The 21,421-nt window shown below is 43.2% G+C and overlaps 1 protein-coding gene across 1 annotated transcript; it reads left to right on the plus strand.

Annotated features, from left to right (window-relative positions):
* The first annotated feature begins 10,087 nt into the window (after nt 1-10,087).
* Nucleotides 10,088-20,645, plus strand: AGA (aspartylglucosaminidase). Its single transcript, XM_049631794.1, has 9 exons — nt 10,088-10,266; nt 12,063-12,216; nt 12,986-13,098; nt 14,393-14,505; nt 15,943-16,057; nt 17,038-17,113; nt 17,957-18,064; nt 18,781-18,914; nt 20,382-20,645. The coding sequence occupies exons 1-9, from the start codon at nt 10,140-10,142 to the stop codon at nt 20,480-20,482; spliced, it is 1,041 nt and encodes a 346-aa protein (XP_049487751.1). The 5' UTR covers nt 10,088-10,139; the 3' UTR covers nt 20,483-20,645.
* Nucleotides 20,646-21,421: the final 776 nt, after the last annotated feature.

Below are 21,421 nucleotides of genomic sequence, written 5' to 3' on the forward strand. Positions count from 1 at the left end.
GTTCTGTTTGCCGGGAGAACCCTGACTGATGTATACACATCAGATGTTTGCATTCGTAGCCTTCTCCGTGTGTTCTGGTTACTCACATCATCCGACAAAAGATTTTCGCCAAACACATTTTGAAAAGAAGATAAAGCAAAGGGTCTTTACTGAATCACTTCTCTACACACACTCACCTTCAGTTTTTTCTGTGTTTAAACTAGCAATTGCGCCCGGGTGGCTCAGTCAGATCTCAGTTCGTGAGTTCGAGCCCTGTGTCGGGCTCCGCGCTGCCAGCTCAGAGCCTGGAACCTGCTTCGGAGTCTGTGTCTCCCTCTCTCTCTGCCCCTCCCCTGCTCATGGTCGCGCTCTCGCTCTCTCTTTCTCTCTCTTGAAAATAAACATTGAAAAAAATTAAAAAAAAAAAAAAAAAAAAGAGCAATTGTGGCTCCCAGAAGAAAGTTCCATCTAGAGAGAAAAGGTGAGTTTTTCCAATTAGAAGACACGGAGTAGAATAAAGTATATTGTTTTAAAGAAAGAGGAAGCCATTTCATCTTGAGGCCAGCTAAATTATTTGACAGCTAACGTACATGAATATATACCATAACTCTACCCTGCTCAGTAATGAATACATATCAGTGCCGTTTGCTTTGGAGAAAATGATCTATGAGGCATTGAGTAAGTAAAATATTGCAATAAGTTATAATAAAAGTCTGTTCCTTTGAAGATGTTAAAAAGCGATAGGGATTAATTCCATAATACGGGAAGTGATACACAGAAATGCCTCAAGACACTGGAGCAGTCTAATTCGTCAAGGTCTTTTTCTTTCTCGAGATTTCATGATTAAACACACTCACAAAAGGTCAAGGTGGCATTTGAAGATCCGCCCCTTGAAAACAGTTGGAAGTGCGGAAGGGGTGGACCTGAGCAAGGCAATGACTACTGTGAAAAATGTTGTTGCTCCCTCCTACTTCTCATGGCTACCGACAGAACAATCACTGCCTTTGCTGTCCAACTCGGCCTTTACACATCACCTGGCTCTTCCTCCCATCGCGCCCAGAGAGACGAAGAAAGTCCGTTCGACGGCAGGTGCGGCCCCCTCCACAAATAATCTGAAGAAGACCGAACAGCTCCGTTCTCTTCAGCTCTTTTGCTTTATTTCCCACAAAGACAATGAAACGACCGAACAATTTTTCGTTTGCCTTTAGTTTGGCCAACGCCGTAACCGAAAGTGTAGAACCAGTCAATGATACCTCTGGCTAAAATTTATTTCTGAGGACTGTCCCAGAGGAGCGATTTCTGAAGAATAATAGGCAGCTTTCAATTTACTTTATCACAGCTGGATATGAAGTTAAATCCCCGGCTAGAATTTAACCACCCAGAACCAAGCACCAGATGGCTTGTGTGCACCTCAACCCGACAGCTGTGTCCTGATAGGCACAGCTGGGCTTCCCATTCGAACGACAATATTTAAATGATAACATTATGTAATGCAGAAAAATGTGTTTGGGCAGCGTGGGTCTTGAAAACTAGATTGTGCAGTTGCTCTTAATAGTAAATGCACAGGCTCCGCGGCTAATTCGCATTCCTTCTATTTGTGGCGACGGGTCTTGGCTGGAGATGAGAGTTTACTGCCACGTGGCAACGTTCCAGTGCTATCTGCCCGTAAGGACTCTCCTGGGTGCTCACCGTGTTAGGTTTCCCTTCACATAAAGATAAGCACAACAGAGTTTTCGCCGCGGAGCTGGAGACTTCTAAGGCTTTGCGACAATTGATAGACACCGCATTCTGCCAAGGTGGAGGAATGAAAAGGTACTTGGTAGAAAGCAGCTGCTGTCGCAATTCTTCAACAGTTTGCGGACTTGACTACTCATTTCCTCATTGAGTCACAGATAGCACCGGATGACAAACATAACAAAACCAATACCAAAATCCAGCACTTTGAACAAACAAACAAACAAACAAACGGAAAACTGCGCGAAGGGCAGCCCTCAACGGAAATGTGTTTGAATGCGTTTCAGACGAGAATGAAAAATCTGACCGATTTCAAGTGAGTGATGAATGAATGATGTGCGAGGCTTTAACTCCTAAGATATATAGAGGCGAGCTTTTTTTTTTTTTTTTTTCTTCACAGTTTGACTGAGGTTCCCTGCGGGGCTGTGCAAACTTTGATGAAGGTATGACTCACCCCGGTGATGCAGAGGAAACGTATCCTTAATATACACCCAACGTAGTTGAAGATACAAGAAAGACAAAACATTTGTTTAGTAGGCAGGAGACCTGGATATCTTATCTCACTGCGACTTTTAGCTCTTTAACTGCTATAAACTTGAATTTCTTCACCTGCAAAATGGGGGCCATCGATGAGATGGCCTGCGTGAGCGCGTTCAGAAACTTCTACGAAACAGAAGAAGGTGGGGTGAGCATCATCGCTGTTTCGCTCCCTGGGGGACCCCCTCCACGGCGCTCCTCTCCCTCGCCTCTGTTCTGAGCGAACTAAAATAGAAGATCCAGGCGTGGCCGACAGATGCCTGCGAATCACTCTGAGAACTAATAAAGGCTAAGGCAGAGGAAATCCCTTACTTTGAGAGTCAGATGGGCTTCCTCGCATTCAACCCAGATTTGGCCAAACTGAACCCAGCCAGGCAGGAACGAGCAGGGGCAAGGAACGACAATCCTGCCTGTCACTCGGCCTCCAGAGGGTGAAGGGCACAGGCGACCCTGTCCAATTTAGTCTCCCCAAATCTGTCACTGGAATAGCCGCTCAGGGGAAAGGAGTAGAGAGGCCAAGGGCTCAGTGAATACCCTCAGCAGGAAAGAAGCTGGAGCAGTGAGGAAAAAGGATCCCTCCCTAATTTCGCTCGGCTTTTCCTTCTCTTCCTCCAGGCGACTGACACGGCCATGTTGGGTCAGCCAGGGTCTGGGCTCCTCTCCGCAGGAGGACCCTGCGGTTTTGCAGGACTGTCTGACTTCTGCGCATATGAAGTCCATCCCTCCACACCAGGAGCCACCCCCGGGAGTGCCTTCCTGACACCACTGGGAGCAATGCAGATGTCACCCTCCTAGGATCAGAAACACGTCAGAGCATTAGAGTAATTAAATCAATGCCAAGGTCGCTCTTCATCCAAAGTCAAAAATGTATTCCTTATCCCATTTGTCATCCTGACTTATGTCCGGTCACATGGTCCGACAGAGCTAGTGGAACCTCGGTGACAGGCCTAAGTCCTTTCTTCCTCTTACGGGACACACCAAACCCAGAGCAAGCCTGCACACTCTTCCATCAAAACCTGCAATCTCACCACTTCTCGTCACCTTCACCACTCCCCGCGGGCCATCCCACGATCTGCCTCCTTTTCCACTGCTCTTCAACGTACGGTCTATGAGTTTGGTGCTTTCGGTAAGTCCCAACAGGAGGAATATATCTGGTCTGCTCACCACTGTATCTCTAACACATAAAAACATGTCTGACACAGACTAAGCAGCTAATACACACTTTTGAAAAGAACAAAGTGAAGAAGGAAAAGGGGGTAGAATGGGGGATAGAGGAAGAGGGAGAAGAGGGAAGAGGGGGGAGGAAAGAAAAGAGAATGAGGAAAGGAAAGAAAAAGGAAGGTATCAGCCACTAAGGACATGCCCAGGTTGTAAGTCTCCCCTTTTTCACTCTGAGGATTGAATCTGCCTTTAAAAGCCCAGAATGTACTAGTCAGCAGTAAATGAAAAGCACTGTTGTAATTTATTACACCCTCCTTATTTTTGAACTCTCTCGCCTTGGACTTCTACTAAAATAGGCAGTCTGCCCTCACTAGGATTTCCAGTCTCTCAAAACCTTCCACTGACTGTGTGTTAACTCTCCATCTCACACACACACACACACACACACACACACTCCCAGGGTTCAGGAGCACAGTGGATTTTGCCATTATCAGCTATACCAATAAATTTCCCACCAAACCAAGTAGACTCTCTCCAGTAAGGGATAATTCTCACTTTTTACATTATAATTGAGGTGCCTTGAAATGATACTACAGCAAGGCAAAAGACCGTGATAATTAGGATTCACTAATGTCTGGCTATTTGATTTAAAAATGGATCTTTGTTTATGCTCCACAATCTTTCTTGTTCAATTATTGCCATCTTTATGAGACTTCCTGTAATGAATCCTCTAAAATCTCTCACCAATTTCTCGTCACCAGTTCCATTTCAAACCTGCTATAATCTTGGCAGGTGATTTCCACTACTCCTAGAAAAGATCAAGATTATCAGGCGGTAAGTCCCCCATTTTCCTTTAATCTCTTATTCTCAAAAATAACCATCTTTTTATCCCAGAGGGAGAATTGCCCTTTTCCTCTCAATCTCCCACTGAGCACCAGTCATAATTCGGATGTTGAATGAGGTGTCTTTGATCCCTGAGATCTAAATAAGATTGGCTCAAACTCCATATTTACACTCTGCTGAAGTCTAAAGTCCTTCAAAAAGTTTCTAGAAATTTAGAAAGGTCTTGAATTCTCAAGGCTGCCTTAGTATCTGACCTCTTCCTGTATGTATTGTTCCTATGATGTACTACACCGAACCAGAAGTGACATCTAGCCTTGACAACAACAAAAAAAAAAAAAAAAAAAAAAAAAAGGAAAAAAAAAAAAAAACATGTTGCTGAGCATTGTAGGGCTCAGCGAAATGGCCAAGCGACATCATTCTGGCCAATGAGAATGAAGCCATATTCTGCTGGCAGCATCTGGGGAATGCTCCCGTTTTCCTGCTCAAAAGGATAGGGTGTGGCTATCAGACCCTTGACTTGGCTTGAGTGGGCTAAGTCTGGAGCCACAGTAGCTGTCTTGTGACCATAAGGCAACGAATAAGTTCTGACATTTTAGAGCTATTGAACCAACGCCAAAAGTTTTACACTTACTGTTTGGTACAAGAAAAAAAAAAAACAAAAAAAACAAATCTCTTTTTTCTTGAGCCACTAAGTTTTCTCTTATTTGGTACTGCAAGCACTTAAAGGTGACACAGAATTACGAAAGTTTACAATCACAGTTATCATAACCCTACACCGAAGAATTTCAGCCTTCAAAGATGTATGATCTAAGCCTTCACTACAAGAGCCATGTGGTAATCAGGGCACCTAAACCACCAAGTGCCATCAGGGCTTTGGGATGCAATGAAAATTATAAAGATGGCGGGAGGGTCGAAAGCCCTCTCCTCAGAGTGACACCTCGTGCGATAGTCATGTCTTCAAACCACCTGACTCCTTGCATTTGCCCTGAATTTCGAGACCTGCCTAATTTCCAAATCTGCCCTGATTCGTAGGAAACCCAACTATTAGTAATAGACGACCTCACAGCTCATCACCTGAGCCGTGCAACAGTCCTGGATTCCCACTGTCGACCTTCACTCATGACCCAGCACGACACTATTTTAATTGCTACAGCCGATTGTATAAACGCAGCATAATGTCTGACAGATTAACTCTGAGAAGTTATTTATATATACAGAACTACAATTTAAAAGGCAGTAGAAAATGACACATTTTTGTTCAGCCATAAACGAATGTTACACCTCCACTAAAAGCGTTGTTGTATGAGCAGTTAGGGGTTTTCGGGGATGCTCAAAATATTATATTTGTTGGCACGAGGAGTGATGCTATGGGTGTTCATTTTATGCAAAATTCTTTAAGCTGCCTATTTGTTTTATGGACTTTCCTAGATTTACAGTGTACTTTACAATATAAGGGGTTTAAAACAGCATCAAGAATATTAGTGACATGCAAAGAGGTTAACGATAAAAAACCACGTTACACAACAATGTGCACGATGCTAAGATTTTTCTCCAAACAGATATATCCAAAATGTTAAGAGGTATGTGATCTTCTGTGATGGTGAGCATAGAGATTGTTGAAGAAGAAGCACGTTTCTAAAAAATGAAAAAAGTAAATACTAAGTCATATGTAAAATAATCTTCGTATGAACCATTGGGAAGTAACATACTAGTTGGATAGTCATACACAAGATACATTTGTTCACCGTTACGTTTTCCCCTTTAAGTTATGATCGACATAAGATTTATTTTACATAGTGACAGGACTCACTAACAATGACTTACTGTCCTAAAGTCATTGTTACTTTAGAATTTTGCTTTGTTAAAGTTCTTCACTAAAATAATCTGTGACACTAGTTAACAATGTCACAGTGATTTTTAAAATGGTAGGAAGACCTCATGAAGCGTGTTCTGTTGCCCTAGACCTTTATTATTATAATGGATCACATTCATGAAGGCATCATAACATTATAAACAACTGTCGTAAAGAACAGATTACACTATGTAACATGATGTACTATATCCTCGTTATGATACCTTTATTGTAGCGCTGGCTGGTATTAATACAAAAAAAAACCTGAAAATATACTGTGTAGTTTATTTTGAGAAGAAATCACTTAAGAGGCCAGTATTCCACTACACGGTCTTATAAGTCACCAAGGTGACTTCTAAAGGTTAAAAAGTCAAAAACAGTTTGTGACCTGAATCTGTCACTGATGTGACAAATGGTTTCAGGGTCATAAACCAGAAAAAATATTTCAGAAACTAAGAATACTTTCTTTTCTCATTTACAGAGTAGCACTTACTTCTGTATAATGAAACACACGCTAATTTCGTGCAGGATGTACAATCAGAAAGTAACATCACGTGCTCACAGATTAACGTAAAAACAGATTGAAATTAGAAACGCGGTACCACAACCCTCTAACATTAGCAACAACCGCTGCTTCTAGTTTGCGAAACTGACAAGGGCAAATGCCAATCAAACAAATAACTTGTATTTAGATAACCCAGGTTCAGCAGGGAGTTTCTGAAAAAGAAATTATTATTTCAATGCCAAGTCACGCTTACAGCTTTGAACAAGGAGCCAAACATGGGCATGTTTCTCAAATGGATTTCACAGCATCAGTGCAAGAGCCGGAGGGGATGGCTTAGTTTTTTAAGCCTCAGATTTGAAATACCGAGACTCCCTGCAACTCCAGCGTTAAATCCTCTGTGGAACCACAGCTTCAAATGCTATCAGGAGAGACTCAACTCTTCATCCCTCTGAGACTGATAAATTGAAAACCATGAAGTTTAGAGGAAATGGAGGGGGGCCTGTAGCCTGATGAACCCCCTCCCCTTCCCCACCCCGCACAGGAGATCTCTATTTGTAATATCACTTAAGGCTCCATTTCAGGCTGTCGCCTTGGTAAGACTTGAGGCTGATGTTTTAAGACATTCATAAATCTCACAGCCCTGCGATGGACCATGTTTATAAACATGTAAAGTTTAGACAGCTCAAAGTAGGTGGACAACTTTATTTTTAATTCCCATTTAAGATAGTTGAGGAAATTCTAAGTGCTTGCTTTAAAAGGCATTATACGTAGCTGGCCTACTCTTTATAATTCCTGTAGAAATTTCTGAATCTCAAATTGATTTCTTTTTGCTGCTTTGTACATTTCTGGACCGCCCCCTCCCTGACATCATTTGATGGCTGCTGGCTAAATGCCAGTTAAACAAAAGAAATTGTATTTGGTCTGGGGGTGCTCGCTGGGTCCTGCTGGGATTGGCAGCATTTGCATTAGGAACTTTCAGACTTCATGTTTGTTTTTCCCACTCAGGTCTGACCTAGAAGCTGGATGGGTTCTGGCTTAAAAACCAGGATGGGTGCTCCTTAGAAACTGGGCCGGGTCCGACTCGGAAACCGGGCCAGGTGCTCCTGTGAAACCGGACCGGGTCTGAGTCGGAAACTGAGCCAGGTCCTAAACTGGCCGGAGTGCCCTGGGTCTAGCATAAGCTGGACCAGGTCCAGCGTGAGGTGAGGGTGAGTAAAATTTTAAGTCTCAACAAGCAGGTTAAACTTACCAAAACTAATCTTGAATTACAGTGGCCACAATGGAGAACTTTAAATCACTTTAGATAAACTTATCCATTTTAGGAAGTGCCCTAGAATAAAAGGGGTCTTGGTGAAACACTACCATAAGGCGGGAAGGAAAATTATTTTTCCTCCTCTACAGTTTCTGGGGACCAGGAGGAGATTTGTAGGACACCCCACTCCCTCTGCAGCCTACACACAGGATCCTGGGAAAACTGGCAGAAGCTGGCAAATGGCAAGAATTCTTACCAGGGTCACCTCTCCCAGATCTCCGTCTGGGGTGTCTGGTTGAGAGAGGAAGGTAAAAGTCCACTCTGTCCCTTCCTTTCCAAATTCAGATTGGCAGGCAAAAAACATTTGAAGAATTAGATCTTTGAATTGCGACACATGAATTTGCTTTTAGGTGCCCTCTGGCTGTCAATCCTTTCTCTCCCAGGGACAGCTGTTGCATTCTCCTTTGTCTCATTTTGTGTCTGGAGAACTTGGCTTGGCACCTGTCAGGATTGGGCGCCCAGAAATATGGCCATGCAGAAATGAGGATTGCACTCCATTTGTGCCTGTGGTGCTGATTGCTGTCGGCCTTCAGGAAAATTGTCTTTATTTCTTCCGGTTATCTTTAAGAGTGGCTCTGCTCTTGGTAGGGTAGGAACTTTTAAACCTTCTCTGAGGATGCCTCTTAAATGCAAAGGGTTGTTCCATACCTTCAGGGAGCATTTACTATTTGTCTCACCTGAAGCCTGACAAGATACTCAAAAGGATGCTTTTTAACGTCAGAAGGTGGCCAAATTGGAAATTGATAGAGTTTGATAAAAACTTTTTTAGGTGGGGCGCCTGGGTGGCTCAGTAGGTAAAGCATCCGACTCTCGGTCTTGGCTCAGGTCACCATCTCATGGTTCGGTTCCTGGGTGTGCACCCTGCTTTGGGCTCTGTGCTGAGCCCCTTCCTCTCTCTCAGCCCCTCCCCCGCTCATGCTTGCAAGTGCCTGCAAGCCTTCTCTTTCTCACAAAATAAATAAACTGAAAAAAAAAAAAAAACAAAAAAAACTTTTTAAGGCCTTGTCCCCTAAGCTAAAATGAAGCTACGTACCCAAAGGGAAAGAAAAAACATTCTGATGCCCTTGTAGAAGGATTTACTAAAACATTGCAAAGACACACAGCTCTAAAGCTAGAAGACAGGAATGCTTTGATTTCCATCTCAACCGAAAATATTCTCCCTGATATAAACATGCAAAGTGGCCGTAATAGATTTGAATGCGTGGGTCAGCCAAGTGACATCATTCGGGATGCAACCCAAGTCTTTGAGGAATTAAATACAGCTGTATCTGTCTTACAAATTAAGTCTTGACAAGAAATGCGGCTCCAGAAACAATTCAAAGGCCGCCTATCCCTTTTATCAATCCCCCAGCCTCCCCTATTAAAAAGATGTAAGTAAAACTTTACCAATGAACTTTTCAACAATATATTTTATAGCGTAAAATAGCTTGAAAACTTAAAAAGCGTGAAAACTTAAAAATAGTTTTCAAAATCTTTACTATTTTCAGTTTCTCTTTTAACAATGGCAAGTCTCCATTCCACCTTTATTCAAACATGCATTTAGCACTTAAAGGTGTCAGGCACAAGGTGGAAGACACTAGAAACGGGAGCCCTTCTTGCCCTGAACCCCGGGGAGGGTGCACTTCGGTGAACCCTCGTGTCTCCACTTCTTCCGGCTCAGCGACTTATCACGACAGCACATCCTGCAAAGAGCTGTGGTTCTCAGCAAGCGTGATTCACCCCTAGGCCATAGCCTCCGCAGATCTCTGAGGCCAGGGATCCTGGAGTACATTTTGAACTTGGAAATTTGTCGACTTCAGCTTTTAATGTAAATAATAAGGTTAAAGCCAATGAAAATGTTCCCAGGGTCACGCAACCGCGGGCTGCGTAAATTTCATACTGATTTCTCAACACAGGACTCAGTCTGCCTTTACCAACGGGGACGGCAATCATTCGGTCAACTCGAAGAAAACACAAACCCCGGAGCACCTGAAGGGTCCCCGAGCACCGAGCCACAGCGCCCCCAGGCCAGGAACCTCCGGGGGTGCCGCGGCTTCGGCGGCTTCGGCGGTCCCGCGGCGGCCAATCTCGCGAGACCAGAGGGAGCCCTGACCGCGCCCCCGAGGGAGCCGCCGAGCCCGGTGGCGGGAGGCGGGGCGCGGCCGATCACGAGTTCCGCGAGCGCGGCCCCGCGGGCTCAGCGGCCGCCCCGGCCTCTCTCCGCCGGGCGCGCGGCCATGGCGCGGAAGTGGAGCCTTCCTCTGCTCCTAGTGCCGCTCCTGCTCGTTCCAGGCCTCGCGCGCAGCTCCAGCCCTCTGCCCCTGGTCCTCAACACTTGGCCCTTTAGGAACGCGACCGAAGCAGGTGCGCGGCGGCGGCCGGGGGCGGGGGCTGCGGCCGGCGGGCTGACCCCTGGGCGGGGACCGGAGCCTCACCGCTGCGCCTCTTGCACTGGACCCTTACGGAGTCCTCCCTGCCGCGGCCGCTTTTTACGTCCTCACTTCGCATTCCGCCTCTGTTCAGCCCCGCGCCCCCATGCTTTCCACCCTGCTGCTGCCTGACCCGCAGCAGTTAGGGCCTTTCTGCTGGGACTCCTCCACGGGCGCCTACGCGGTCTTGCCTGACATCCATACTGCTGTCACGGGGAGGGGGGGCTGTCTCTTGTCTACTGTTCTTCACCTTTCTAGCCCCTCGGATCTCCCCAATACCATGAGCTCAAGTGCAGCTTTGCAAACGGCTATTAATTTCCCATACAGACCCTTTTTACATTTACTTTGTTGTTCTGTGCTGACGTTCTGTATTTGCCACCTGCCATAGAGTTTCAATCCTGGTTGGCCATTAAAATCATCTGTGGAACTTCCCGTGCCTGAGCCCTGCCTCCTGAGATTTTGATTTAACTGCTGGCAACAAGACATTTGTTTTGTTTCCTTTAAAGCTTTCTAAGTGATTTTGATTTGCAGCTAAGATGGAGAACCACTAAGCTATCACCTCTTTCGCGATTGCTCTTAATGCCCAGTCTGCGTGAGGTGCCTATCTACTGTGCTTTCATTCAATCCTGTCCATGCCATGAACTTGTCATTTATTCATTGGATTGCATATGTTTGCCTCATTCATTCCAAGACCTACTACCCCAAGAGTAATTTCCGACTCCTTCCCCCCCTCCCCCCGTCTGAGGCTGCTGGTACAACTCACTGGGGCAGAAGTGGCTCCAGAGCTTGGCGGACATAAGTTTGGGTGTTAGAGGCAGTGCATCTGATTCAGAAAAGGCGGAAACAGGCTGTGAGAAAGAAATTCCCGGCCTTGAAGCCATGATGAGAGAAAAAGTGCAGTGGCCAGCGCAGGGGACATATAAAGGTTCTATGTAGTGAAAGGGGGAACTTCTTGAAAGACACTTTCAATTCTGTAGGTCCAGGGGTTAATACTTAAAAATGACCCATAGTAGCGCCTTCCCTTCAAAGATTTCTGTTTTTATTAGTAAGACATTGACCACCAAAGATCTCCCCCACCCCTTGCCAAGGTTCCGGGCTCCAGAGAACAAAGCAGTGCCCAAATGGCTTTTGAATCCTGTTCCAGTTGTGTGACCTTGAACAAGTTCCTTAACCTGTCTGGGTCTGTTTGCTCCGACTTAAAATGAGGAGACTAATTGTACAGTACTTACCTGAAAAGCTATTGTGCAGATTAAATGGATTAAACGCTGTGAAGCCCACATTGTAATTATTTGCTGTTAGGAAGTGGTTATTGAGACTTGCCATGATTGATGTTACCTTAATAAAAGTCCTCGTTGTGTATATTTTTAATAATCTAATGATACAGAAGAAATTTATAAGCCCGTGGTTTAATGAACTTTCAATTTAACTGCCTTTTAGTGGCTTCAATTATAAAATTGAAGGAGAGAAGACATTTCTTACACAGCATAGAAATATTAGTAGGTAAAAAACAAAAAACCCTCACTTTACATCAATAGTGTTTAAATTCTTCACAGTAAATAGTTGCATTATACAATTTGTCTGTATCACTCATTTAATAAAGTAAAATTCTGTTTAAGGGTAAACATGAAAATATTTTTTTAGATGAGTGCTCAAAACATTTCTGGTTTGTTGCATTTGGCACTGGAAAAAAAATCAGTATATAAACCAGCACTCCTGGGATTTGATTAACAGCGTGGAGGACATTAGCATCTGGAGGCTCTCCCTTGGATGCAGTTGAGCAGGGCTGTGCTGTGTGTGAGAGGGAACAGTGTGACGGTACCGTGGGCTTTGGAGGGAGTCCTGATGAACTTGGAGAGACCACACTGGATGCCATGATCATGGACGGGTAAGAAATCTTCACCCCATGTTGAGTCACACTGATCAGTCTTCTACGGATCTACTTGCTTTTATTGAGAGCAAGACGGACGAATATGTAAGTTTCATCAGGTCAGAACCCCTAGCTTATGGTACCCAGCTTTTCCAAACACAAGTTAAGAGAAAGTCATTAGAATAATAGAAATTTCACATGGATGCAGTAGTCTCCGTAGAACACATAGAATCCCACACTACAGAAATACGTCTCTGAGGTGGTAAACAATCACTTAACTGACTTCTATGTACGGTGTGGTTTGCATGACCTGAAGCCTTAAAACTCTTTAGAAGCCATGTTTAAAAATCGGGGGTGGGGGGCGCACCTGAGCGGCTCAGTCAGTTGAGTGTCTCACTTTGGCTCAGGTCATAATCTCGCAGTTTGTGAGGTCAAGCCCCACATGGGGCTTGGGGCTGTCAGTGCAGATCCCCCTTTGGATCCTCTGTCCCCCTCGCTCTCTGCCCCTCCCCCGCTTCCACTATCTCAAAAGTAACAACAACAAAAAAGCTACGAGGAACTTTGAATTGTGGTGCTGTTGGAGTATGCTGTAGGTTGATTTGCTATTTGTTCCTTAATTTATCTGATCATGGGAATTTGTATGCACTTCATGGATGTGGTATCATCTTTACGTTAAGACAGTGGAGTTTATCCTACAAAGCTGTTGCTTGGAGTAAATCAATGTAGTTTTTATCTGTGAACCTGAGAAAGTACCTTAATAAATCTTACTGTGCTTCTTTTCTTGCAGCACTACAATGAACGTAGGAGCAGTGGGAGGTCTCAGACGAATTAAAAACGCTATTGGTGTGGCACGGAAAGTTCTGGAACATACAGCACACACGCTTTTAGTGGGAGAGTCAGGTATATTTTAGCTACACTGGAACTTTATCTAGTCCTTTGTCTATATTCCTCACTGTGAAAATATAAAATAGTAGATAAAACCCAACGCAAGGTCAAATTCTAGCTGTTTTGCTTAACATCTATTTACCATCAGATAAGTTACTTCTAAATTCACGCTTTTTTCATCTGTAAAATAGGGTTTTAAAAATGAGTTCATTATCTATGGGGAGATAATTGCTGGATGGAAATATGAGTCAACATCATTTCTCCTCCTGAACTAGTTGCACAGAGCGCAGAGCATTCTTAACATCAAAAGATGAGCACCAGCCTATTTTTGTCCCTTGCTTGAACGTCTTCCACGTTATATGCCAAAAATCATACCATGATCTATAATCAAATATACTTTAAAAAATTTTTTTAAACATTTTTTTAAGTTTATTTTTTTTATTTTGATGAGATATAGAGAGCAAGTAGGGGAGGGGTAGAGAGAAAGGGAGACAGAATCCAAAGAAGGTTCCACGCTGTCAGCACAGAGCCCCATGTGGGGCTCAAACTCATGCACTGTGAGATCATGACTTGAGCTGAAATCAAGAGTCAGATGCTTAACCAACTGAGCCACCCAGGCACCCCCAAAATACTTTTTTAATATATTTTTTTAGTGTTTATTTTTGAGGGGGGGAGGGAGGGGCAGAGAGAGAGGGAGACACAGAATCCAAAGCAGGCTCCAGCCCTGAGCTGTCAGCACAGAGCTGGACATGGGGCTCGAACTCATGGACTGTGAGATCATGACCTGAGCCAAAGTCGGATGCTTAACTGACTGAACCACCCAGGTGCCCCCCAAAATACGGTTTTTAATGTTGTATTAGCTAATAACTCCAGTAGGTGTCTTTCAATTGTGCCGAAATCCAGAATTAAAAACTGCCTGACAAACAAAAAGGTCTGTTTGTTACTCATGCATAGAATCCAGTTGGCCCCTTGTGTGGGGTCTCAACACTGGGTATGGCGCCCTAGTTAGAACAGTAAGATTCTGTGTCGGTGAGCGGGGTGCTTTCCCTTTTGTGATGTACAGGAAGAGGGATTGTGAAGGGGGTGGAACAGAGAACTGTCACCATACGCACCCCAGGGTGTCAAGAACATCAGTTGAAACTGCCTTAACACCGTTCCCATCTAGATATTGCTCTGAAAGTCTTTGCGCGACCCAGGATGGTATACCCCACTTAAGAGACCGCTAACCGAGAACACTCCACGTACATGTGTTTTCTTTAGAAAACCGTGCTTAACTAATGTACATTTTCCTTCTCTTCCTAATCTCCAGCCACCAAGTTTGCTGAGAGTATGGGCTTTATCAGTGAGGATTTATCTACCAATACTTCCCGAGCCCTTCATTCAGATTGGCTTGCTCGGAATTGCCAGCCAAATTACTGGAGGGTATGTAGACATAATTCTTACAAGCAGATCATTAGAAAATACTCAGTGACATCCTGTCTGTCCTCTGTTGCCTAAGGTGCTGGTTATCACCCTGGCTGCACTTTAGAAACAGTGACTGAAGGTGACTCTCTGGGCATGGATGTTCATGAACGTTCCTTAGCTGCTTCTCATGCACATCTCTGGTGGAAAACTCCTGGTTCCTCGCAGTAGCTTTCAAACTGACGGATGTGCCGCAGGAAGAGGGGGCGTCCTCAGTCAGACCTGCTCTGCTTGTTATTTCCTTGTGACAGAAGGTTCCAAGTCTAAAAAAAATCAAAGTTTGGAAATCATTCATTTAGAATATGTCTTACATTTTGTCTCTGTGGAGTATACCCCTTATCTTACCCTTATTTGACTGGATCTATACTATTTGGTGTCTAGTGTGTTACTGCTGGGATAATTTATCCTTAAACCACTGGGACTTTGAGCATAAATCAGGTTTTCTTTGCCATCCAGAACCCTTCTGTGGCCTGCCTTGGTCTCATCTGTTTCTTCCTCCAAATCCTAATTACGTTTGAGTAACTAAGGAGTCTCTGGGCTTAGTTAGCATCTAAAAGCGACAAATGGATAAAACCAGGTCAGGGGAGGCACTAAGTGTGCTAATGAGTAAGACATAGGTAGTAGGTTTCTTGATCAAATACTAATCCACATATACAACCTAAATTAATGGATTTGGATTATTTTCTTGTGTCTTTGTGATCCACAGAGGAATCGACAAGTACAACTTAGAATATGTTCACACAAACCTAGCTTTGAAATAAAGAAGGGTTTTGGTTTTTTTTAAATTTAAAGTTAATTTATTTATTTGAGAGAGAGAAAGAGAGAGAGAATCCTAAGCAAGCTCCACACTATCAGCATGGAGCTGGATGCAGGGCTTGATCTCACGACCAGGAGATCGTGACCTAAGCTGGAATCAAGAGTCAGATGCTTAACCGTCTGAGCTGCCAGGAGCCCCAGAAATAAAGAAGTTTTTTAAAATAGATTTCCCTTTAAATCTCAGAATTCTTCATTGGCCAGGGAACAAATTCTGAAATTTAAAGGTAGGGCTGTGTACCTGATTCCTTTGAGGATTAAGATCTAACAGAAAAAAAAAAATCTTCATTTGTATCTGCCACTGTGCTGAGAACTTTAGCCATAGAAGGAGAAAAATCAGGGATCGTTTCCAGACATAGATGTCTATTATTCTACGTTATGTAATTCTGAGATAAGACTAGGTATTCAATAGAATTATATCTATCTGTTCACATAAGACTCAGCTAATCTTTGGTTTTTAATTCATAGCTTTCTGTTACCAGACACCCTTTTGGTTTCTTGCTCATGTTTAGTCATTGTATGGAACTGCTTGCCAATTTCTAAAATGAACTTTCCTAAAAAATAAAACTTAAATCTTGTTTGCAGAATGTTGTGCCAGATCCTTCAAAATACTGTGGACCTTACAAACCACCTAGTATCTTAAAGCAAGATGGTCCTACCTATAAAGAAACAGGAGATAATTACAGTCATGATACAATTGGTAATTTGCCTTTTATATAACTTTTAGGGTTAAAGTTCAGCCTTTTTTTTTTTTTTTTTTTTATTTTTTTTTTGAGGGAGAGACCATGTGAGCCGGGGAGGAGGCAGAGGGATAGAGATAAAGAATTTTAAGCAGGCCCCACACTCAGCTCAGAGCCCAATGCAGGTCTCAATCCCACGACCCTGGGCTCATGACCTGAGCTGAAATCAAGAGTTGGAGGCTTAACTGACTGAGCCCCTAAGGTGCCCCAAAGTTTGGCCATTTTTAATTGCCTTCCTGTAGTTCTTAACTTCTTTATCCCTATTTACAGTGCCAGATGGTGATTTTAACTGTTTTAACTGCTAAATAAGCGTGCACACACATTCTTTTCATCACATCTATTTACATTTTGGTAAATTACTTTATACAGGGCTCCTAACATCTAGTGATTATCCACTTGTAGATTTTTAAATCTTTATTTGATATTTAGTTGGGTTTTTTTGTAGTTTTTATTTATTCATTTACTTAAGTAATCTCTTTACCCAACATGGGGCTCGAAATCAGGACCTTTGGATCAAGAGTCACATGTTCTTCTGACTGAGCTACTCAGGTGCCCCTATTTGATGTGTAGTTAGTTAGTTCTTTAATAATTTTATGTTGTTTGCCATATCTGAGCTATAATGTTGAAAATTTCCCTTATTCTATATCAGTGATTTTTTTTTTTTTTTTTTTTTTTTTTTTTTTGGAATTACCTTTGAAAGGTAACTGAGTAACTTGAAGAGTAAGGATATGGAAAGTCTACCAAATGATGCTGACACTGGGTTCTGAAACAGTACAAATGACACAGCCAGTATAAGTTTCAGTATTCCTGAGCTTCCTATTTTCTTCTACCTGAAATTAATGAATGAGGATATTTATATTACCAACAGCTCAATTATTTCTTTATACTTGAGGTAAACCTCAGAGTTGATACAATGATTTTTTTTTTTTTTAACTTCTAGGCATGGTTGTAGTCCATAAGATGGGGCGTACTGCTGCTGGTACATCTACAAATGGTATAAAATTCAAAATACATGGGTTAGTGTTTCGAAAAGAACAGATCTCGCAAATATGTATTGAGTGTAAACCAATATGTGCAAGGTGCTAACGGGAGATGCAAAACATAAAGCACAACCCTACCCTCACAGCTGAGATAAGTAAATGTGAATGAAAATAAATTAGTACGTGCTAAGTGCCACAGGAGTGGGCGTCACAGTTAGTGCTAGGAGCTCAGGGATGGGAGTGGTGCCTGAGTAAGCAGGGCAGGCAGTTGGGGAGACCAGCAGAGAGATGCTGGGGGCTGAGCCTGAGCCTCAGGAGGGGAAGGGAGCTTGAGTAGTACACGCTGGAGTTCAGGGCTCCCCCTGGAGGGGAGAGAAATAGCATGAATGTCGGGTACCTGGGAGGAGGACCGGAGCCAGATTTCAGAGAGTCCTGAGTCACTTTAAAGATTTCTGGATTTTGTTTTAAAATAGCAGAAAAACACTGAAGGTTTATTACAAGGAAAAACCTTGGTAAAATTTTGGCACGTCAGATAGAAAGCAGGAGTAGATTATAGACGAGGAAAACCACTTTGAACCTATTGAGATAATCCAGAAATCTGATGATAAAGGATAGTAATAATTGAACAGTCACTGTAAATCTGTGCCATCCTCATATATAACCAACTGGTATCCAATTCTTACATAATTAGGTTTATGGAAACCTTAGCTGAAAAACTAATGAAAATCTTTGATCTGTGTGTTCTGATGAAGAATTTACTTAAAACGATCCTGAGTGGCGAATTAGAAACAGCCCCTATTGTGGAAACCTCTCATAAAACAGTGTGTGCATGCACGCTCGGTCTCCTGTCCTAAATCACTGTGCTGTGCCCTCACACAGTCGAGTCGGAGATTCACCGATACCTGGAGCTGGTGCCTATGCCGATGATACCGCAGGAGCAGCCGCGGCCACTGGGGATGGGGACATCCTGATGCGCTTTCTACCAAGGTGTGAGTCCTCACATCTCTGACCCTTGGAGATCCTTAGGGGAGGTGTTGTCTGTCAAGACAGAAAGTAATGGTTTGTGCCACGCAGTCTGATTTTGTGGGTACCAGCCCTGCTTAGAAATCCTACCTCCACACTCTCCACCTATCATTTTTGATGATAATTTAAATTAAGTAACCATTGTCCTCTGAAATAGAATATTTCTTGCTTTACTTCGCAGATGAGAACACTTATGATGCATTTAAATAATTTATGCAAGGCCACTGAGTAAAGGAAGGGTGATAATTGGCGATAAAAGCGGGGAAGTCAGTCACGGTGTGCAATTCATTACTGAAAGATGATCATTACGACTGGATGTTTTGCACATGCCCAGTATTTCCCCCACTGATTGTAGCCCCATTTCCTGTTTAAATAGAACCTCTCTCTTTTTTTTTTTTTTTTTTTATCACTTCTGGCTGTTGTTACTGGGTAGCAGTTACTCAGCCAGAGCCAAAGATAATAGTCCTCATCTGAAATTGAGGGACAGATTAGCTGAAAAGACAGACATGGGGTCAAGGTTTACTTCCTTTCGTGTTGATGCTTTCACAGGTGCTACCACCTTCTCTTTATGTATTTCATCACACATGTGACAGCTCGGATGGTTTTAGGTGTCTTAACTTCACGCTAACACCCTTGGACTTTGTTCTGTGATGCTTACGTTTCGCCTCTGTTTAAACCAGCTACCAGGCTGTAGAGTATATGAGAGGAGGAGAAGATCCGACCGTAGCTTGCCGGAAAGTGATTTCAAGAATTCAGAAGTATTTTCCAAACTTCTTTGGGGCTGTGATATGTGCCAACGTGACCGGAAGTTATGGTAAGTTTTATGTGGAATTCGTATTTGTGTGAACTTGTAAATGTTGTTGCAAACATACGCTAAAAAATACTCTGGTGGATTTTTGCTGCAATACAATGGAAACAGGGACCGTATCGGGCAGGCACCAGGTAAATGTTAATTGTTGATCCGTCAAGACCCCCAGAGTCCTTAAATATACCTAAACCCCCCCTTTGGTTGACTGCTAGTGGTTATGACCTACTCTTTGGCTCTTAATTCTTATCTTTGACATTGGTCCTACATCAGGTTTAGCTTCAGCTCCAGTACATGCTGAGATGGGCTAACTCTAGTCAGATGCTTTTATTAATTCGAGGTCGATAGGGACAAATTATCTTCCCTGCTTCTTTTCCATTCATTATATTAATGTCTCAGTCATTTAGACCTTCTTGGGGCTCCAAGGTACAAAATGTATTACTAATTAGTAAACCAAAGAAGTTGGCAGAATTATTTTTGCACGGCATTTGAGGCATGTCCTTTGCTTCATTTACTTTCTATATGAGCCTATCACCGTTTCAAAGTGTTTCAAGATCAACCACTGCTGCTTCTCATTAGTGCATTTTCAGATGGGGAAGAGATACAGCTTACTGATCAATATAACTTATTAGGTTAGACTGCTTATTATTGTTCTTTGATCTTTTCCTTCCCACAGTTCTGTATTTGAAAAACTTGTTTGAGGAATTCCTTATTCTTTTTTAAGTACTGAGATACCAAAGTCAATAGACGTTATGGGCGGGCGGGGGAGAAGGCTTTACATTTAAAGTAAGTCGGTTTGATTGATTCGGTGTTAAGAAACCGTAGAAGGCTCAGAGTTGGATTTAACAAGATGTAAAAATGACAATTATATAATGGGAGATGAATTTAAAATTGACTCGTTCCTTAAATTATTGGCATTAGAAGAGGCCCCTGCAAGGTGTTTGCAGAGGGTGGGGGGGGGTGACGGGGAAGAAGCCCCCTATTGCCATAGGGGTGTGTGGCTGGTAGGGCAGCAGGGAACCACGTCAGTGAGGCTAACTGGATTAGACACAGAGTGTCTTAACAAAGAGCTCGTCTGGCTCTGCGTGGGAGTAGAAAAGTAGGAAAGAACAGGGAGAAAGGGGAGGGGAGGATTAGGAATGGATCATGGTCACGTCCTAGTGGCTAGGGAAATAAAATGTGAAGCCCTTGCCTAAAAAAATTATTTTTTGCCAAGAAAAGGATATGAAAACAAAGTAGTGGTAGCAATGACCGCGTGCGTGCCTAGAGTCCCAGATCAACCTGTATTCTGAGGTTCAAAGAGATGGCTTTCTCTCACGGACCGCCAGCTAGTCCGTGCACAAAGCATGCTTCTGCGTGGCTCTGTTCGCGTTGGGTTCACGACCGCCAGCAGCAAGGCGAGGAAGCTACGCGTGTATTGACCGTACTCACGTGCGTTCTGTTTACCCGGATAACTTTCTCTCTTCTTGGCCCCAGGTGCCGCTTGCGGTAAACTTGCAACATTTACTCAGTTTAGTTTCATGGTTTATAATTCTCTAAAAAATCAGCCGAGTGAAGAAAAAGTAGACTGCATCTAATCCTTCTCGTCTGTCAACATCTCTGTTTAAAGAAGAAACAAAGGCTGAAGAGGTCACGCACTGTCCTCCTCTCACGTGCCTCGTGTATCCTACCTTCTCTGTGTAAGAGAAGCACAAAAATAAACGTGCGCTGAATTAGCACTTGCGGTTTCTACATCGGAAACGTTTTTGATGATCTTTTTATCTAAGCTTTGTATATGCCCTGAACATGAATGTGTGTGTGTATTTTCTGTATGTTTAAATTTTAAGTGATACTTGGATCTCTGCTAGTGTTTCAAGACATTGCAACTTTGGGGATTAATTTCCATAGTGACATATTGAGGCCAAAAGGACTAATGGGTGTTTGGACACTTACAGTAATTAGCATACCCAAGTTTTTAGACTCTAAGAACAACCTAACAATGAATCACAGCATGATTAGTCCGGATTCACTTTCATTACCTTACAGTGATGGGTCTCTTATCACTGATTATCAGTTTTACGTAATGCTCCCTACTGACTGGAAGAGGAAACAATGCTGTTAATAATAAAGTTGATTTTTGCATGTATTCGAAAATGTTGGGCGGTCTTCTGATGAGCAATTGTGTTAATTTTGTTTCTTTTTCTTTTCCTTCCCCCCTCTGATGGAGTTCTTGGCGTGTGAAGTTTTTTCTCCAGAAAAATCTCTGATCTTTTAGCTACTGATATCTAGTATGATAATTTGTTCTGAACATGTTTTCTGGCACTTGAATGATACTATGGTGTTACGAATCTCATGTGTAGAGGTTGGTGATGGCACTTAGAAACAGGCAATGGAGCGCCTGGGTATCTCGGATGAGCAGCTGACTGTGACTCAGGTCATCATCTCACAGTTCGTGAGTTCGAGCCCCACGTCGGGCTCTCTGCTGACAGCTCGGAGCCTGGAGCCTGCTTCGGATTCAGTGTCTCCCTCTCTTGCTA

This window comes from Panthera uncia, chromosome B1, assembly GCF_023721935.1.
Source record: "Panthera uncia isolate 11264 chromosome B1, Puncia_PCG_1.0, whole genome shotgun sequence".
Classification (NCBI taxonomy): Eukaryota; Metazoa; Chordata; class Mammalia; order Carnivora; family Felidae; genus Panthera; species Panthera uncia.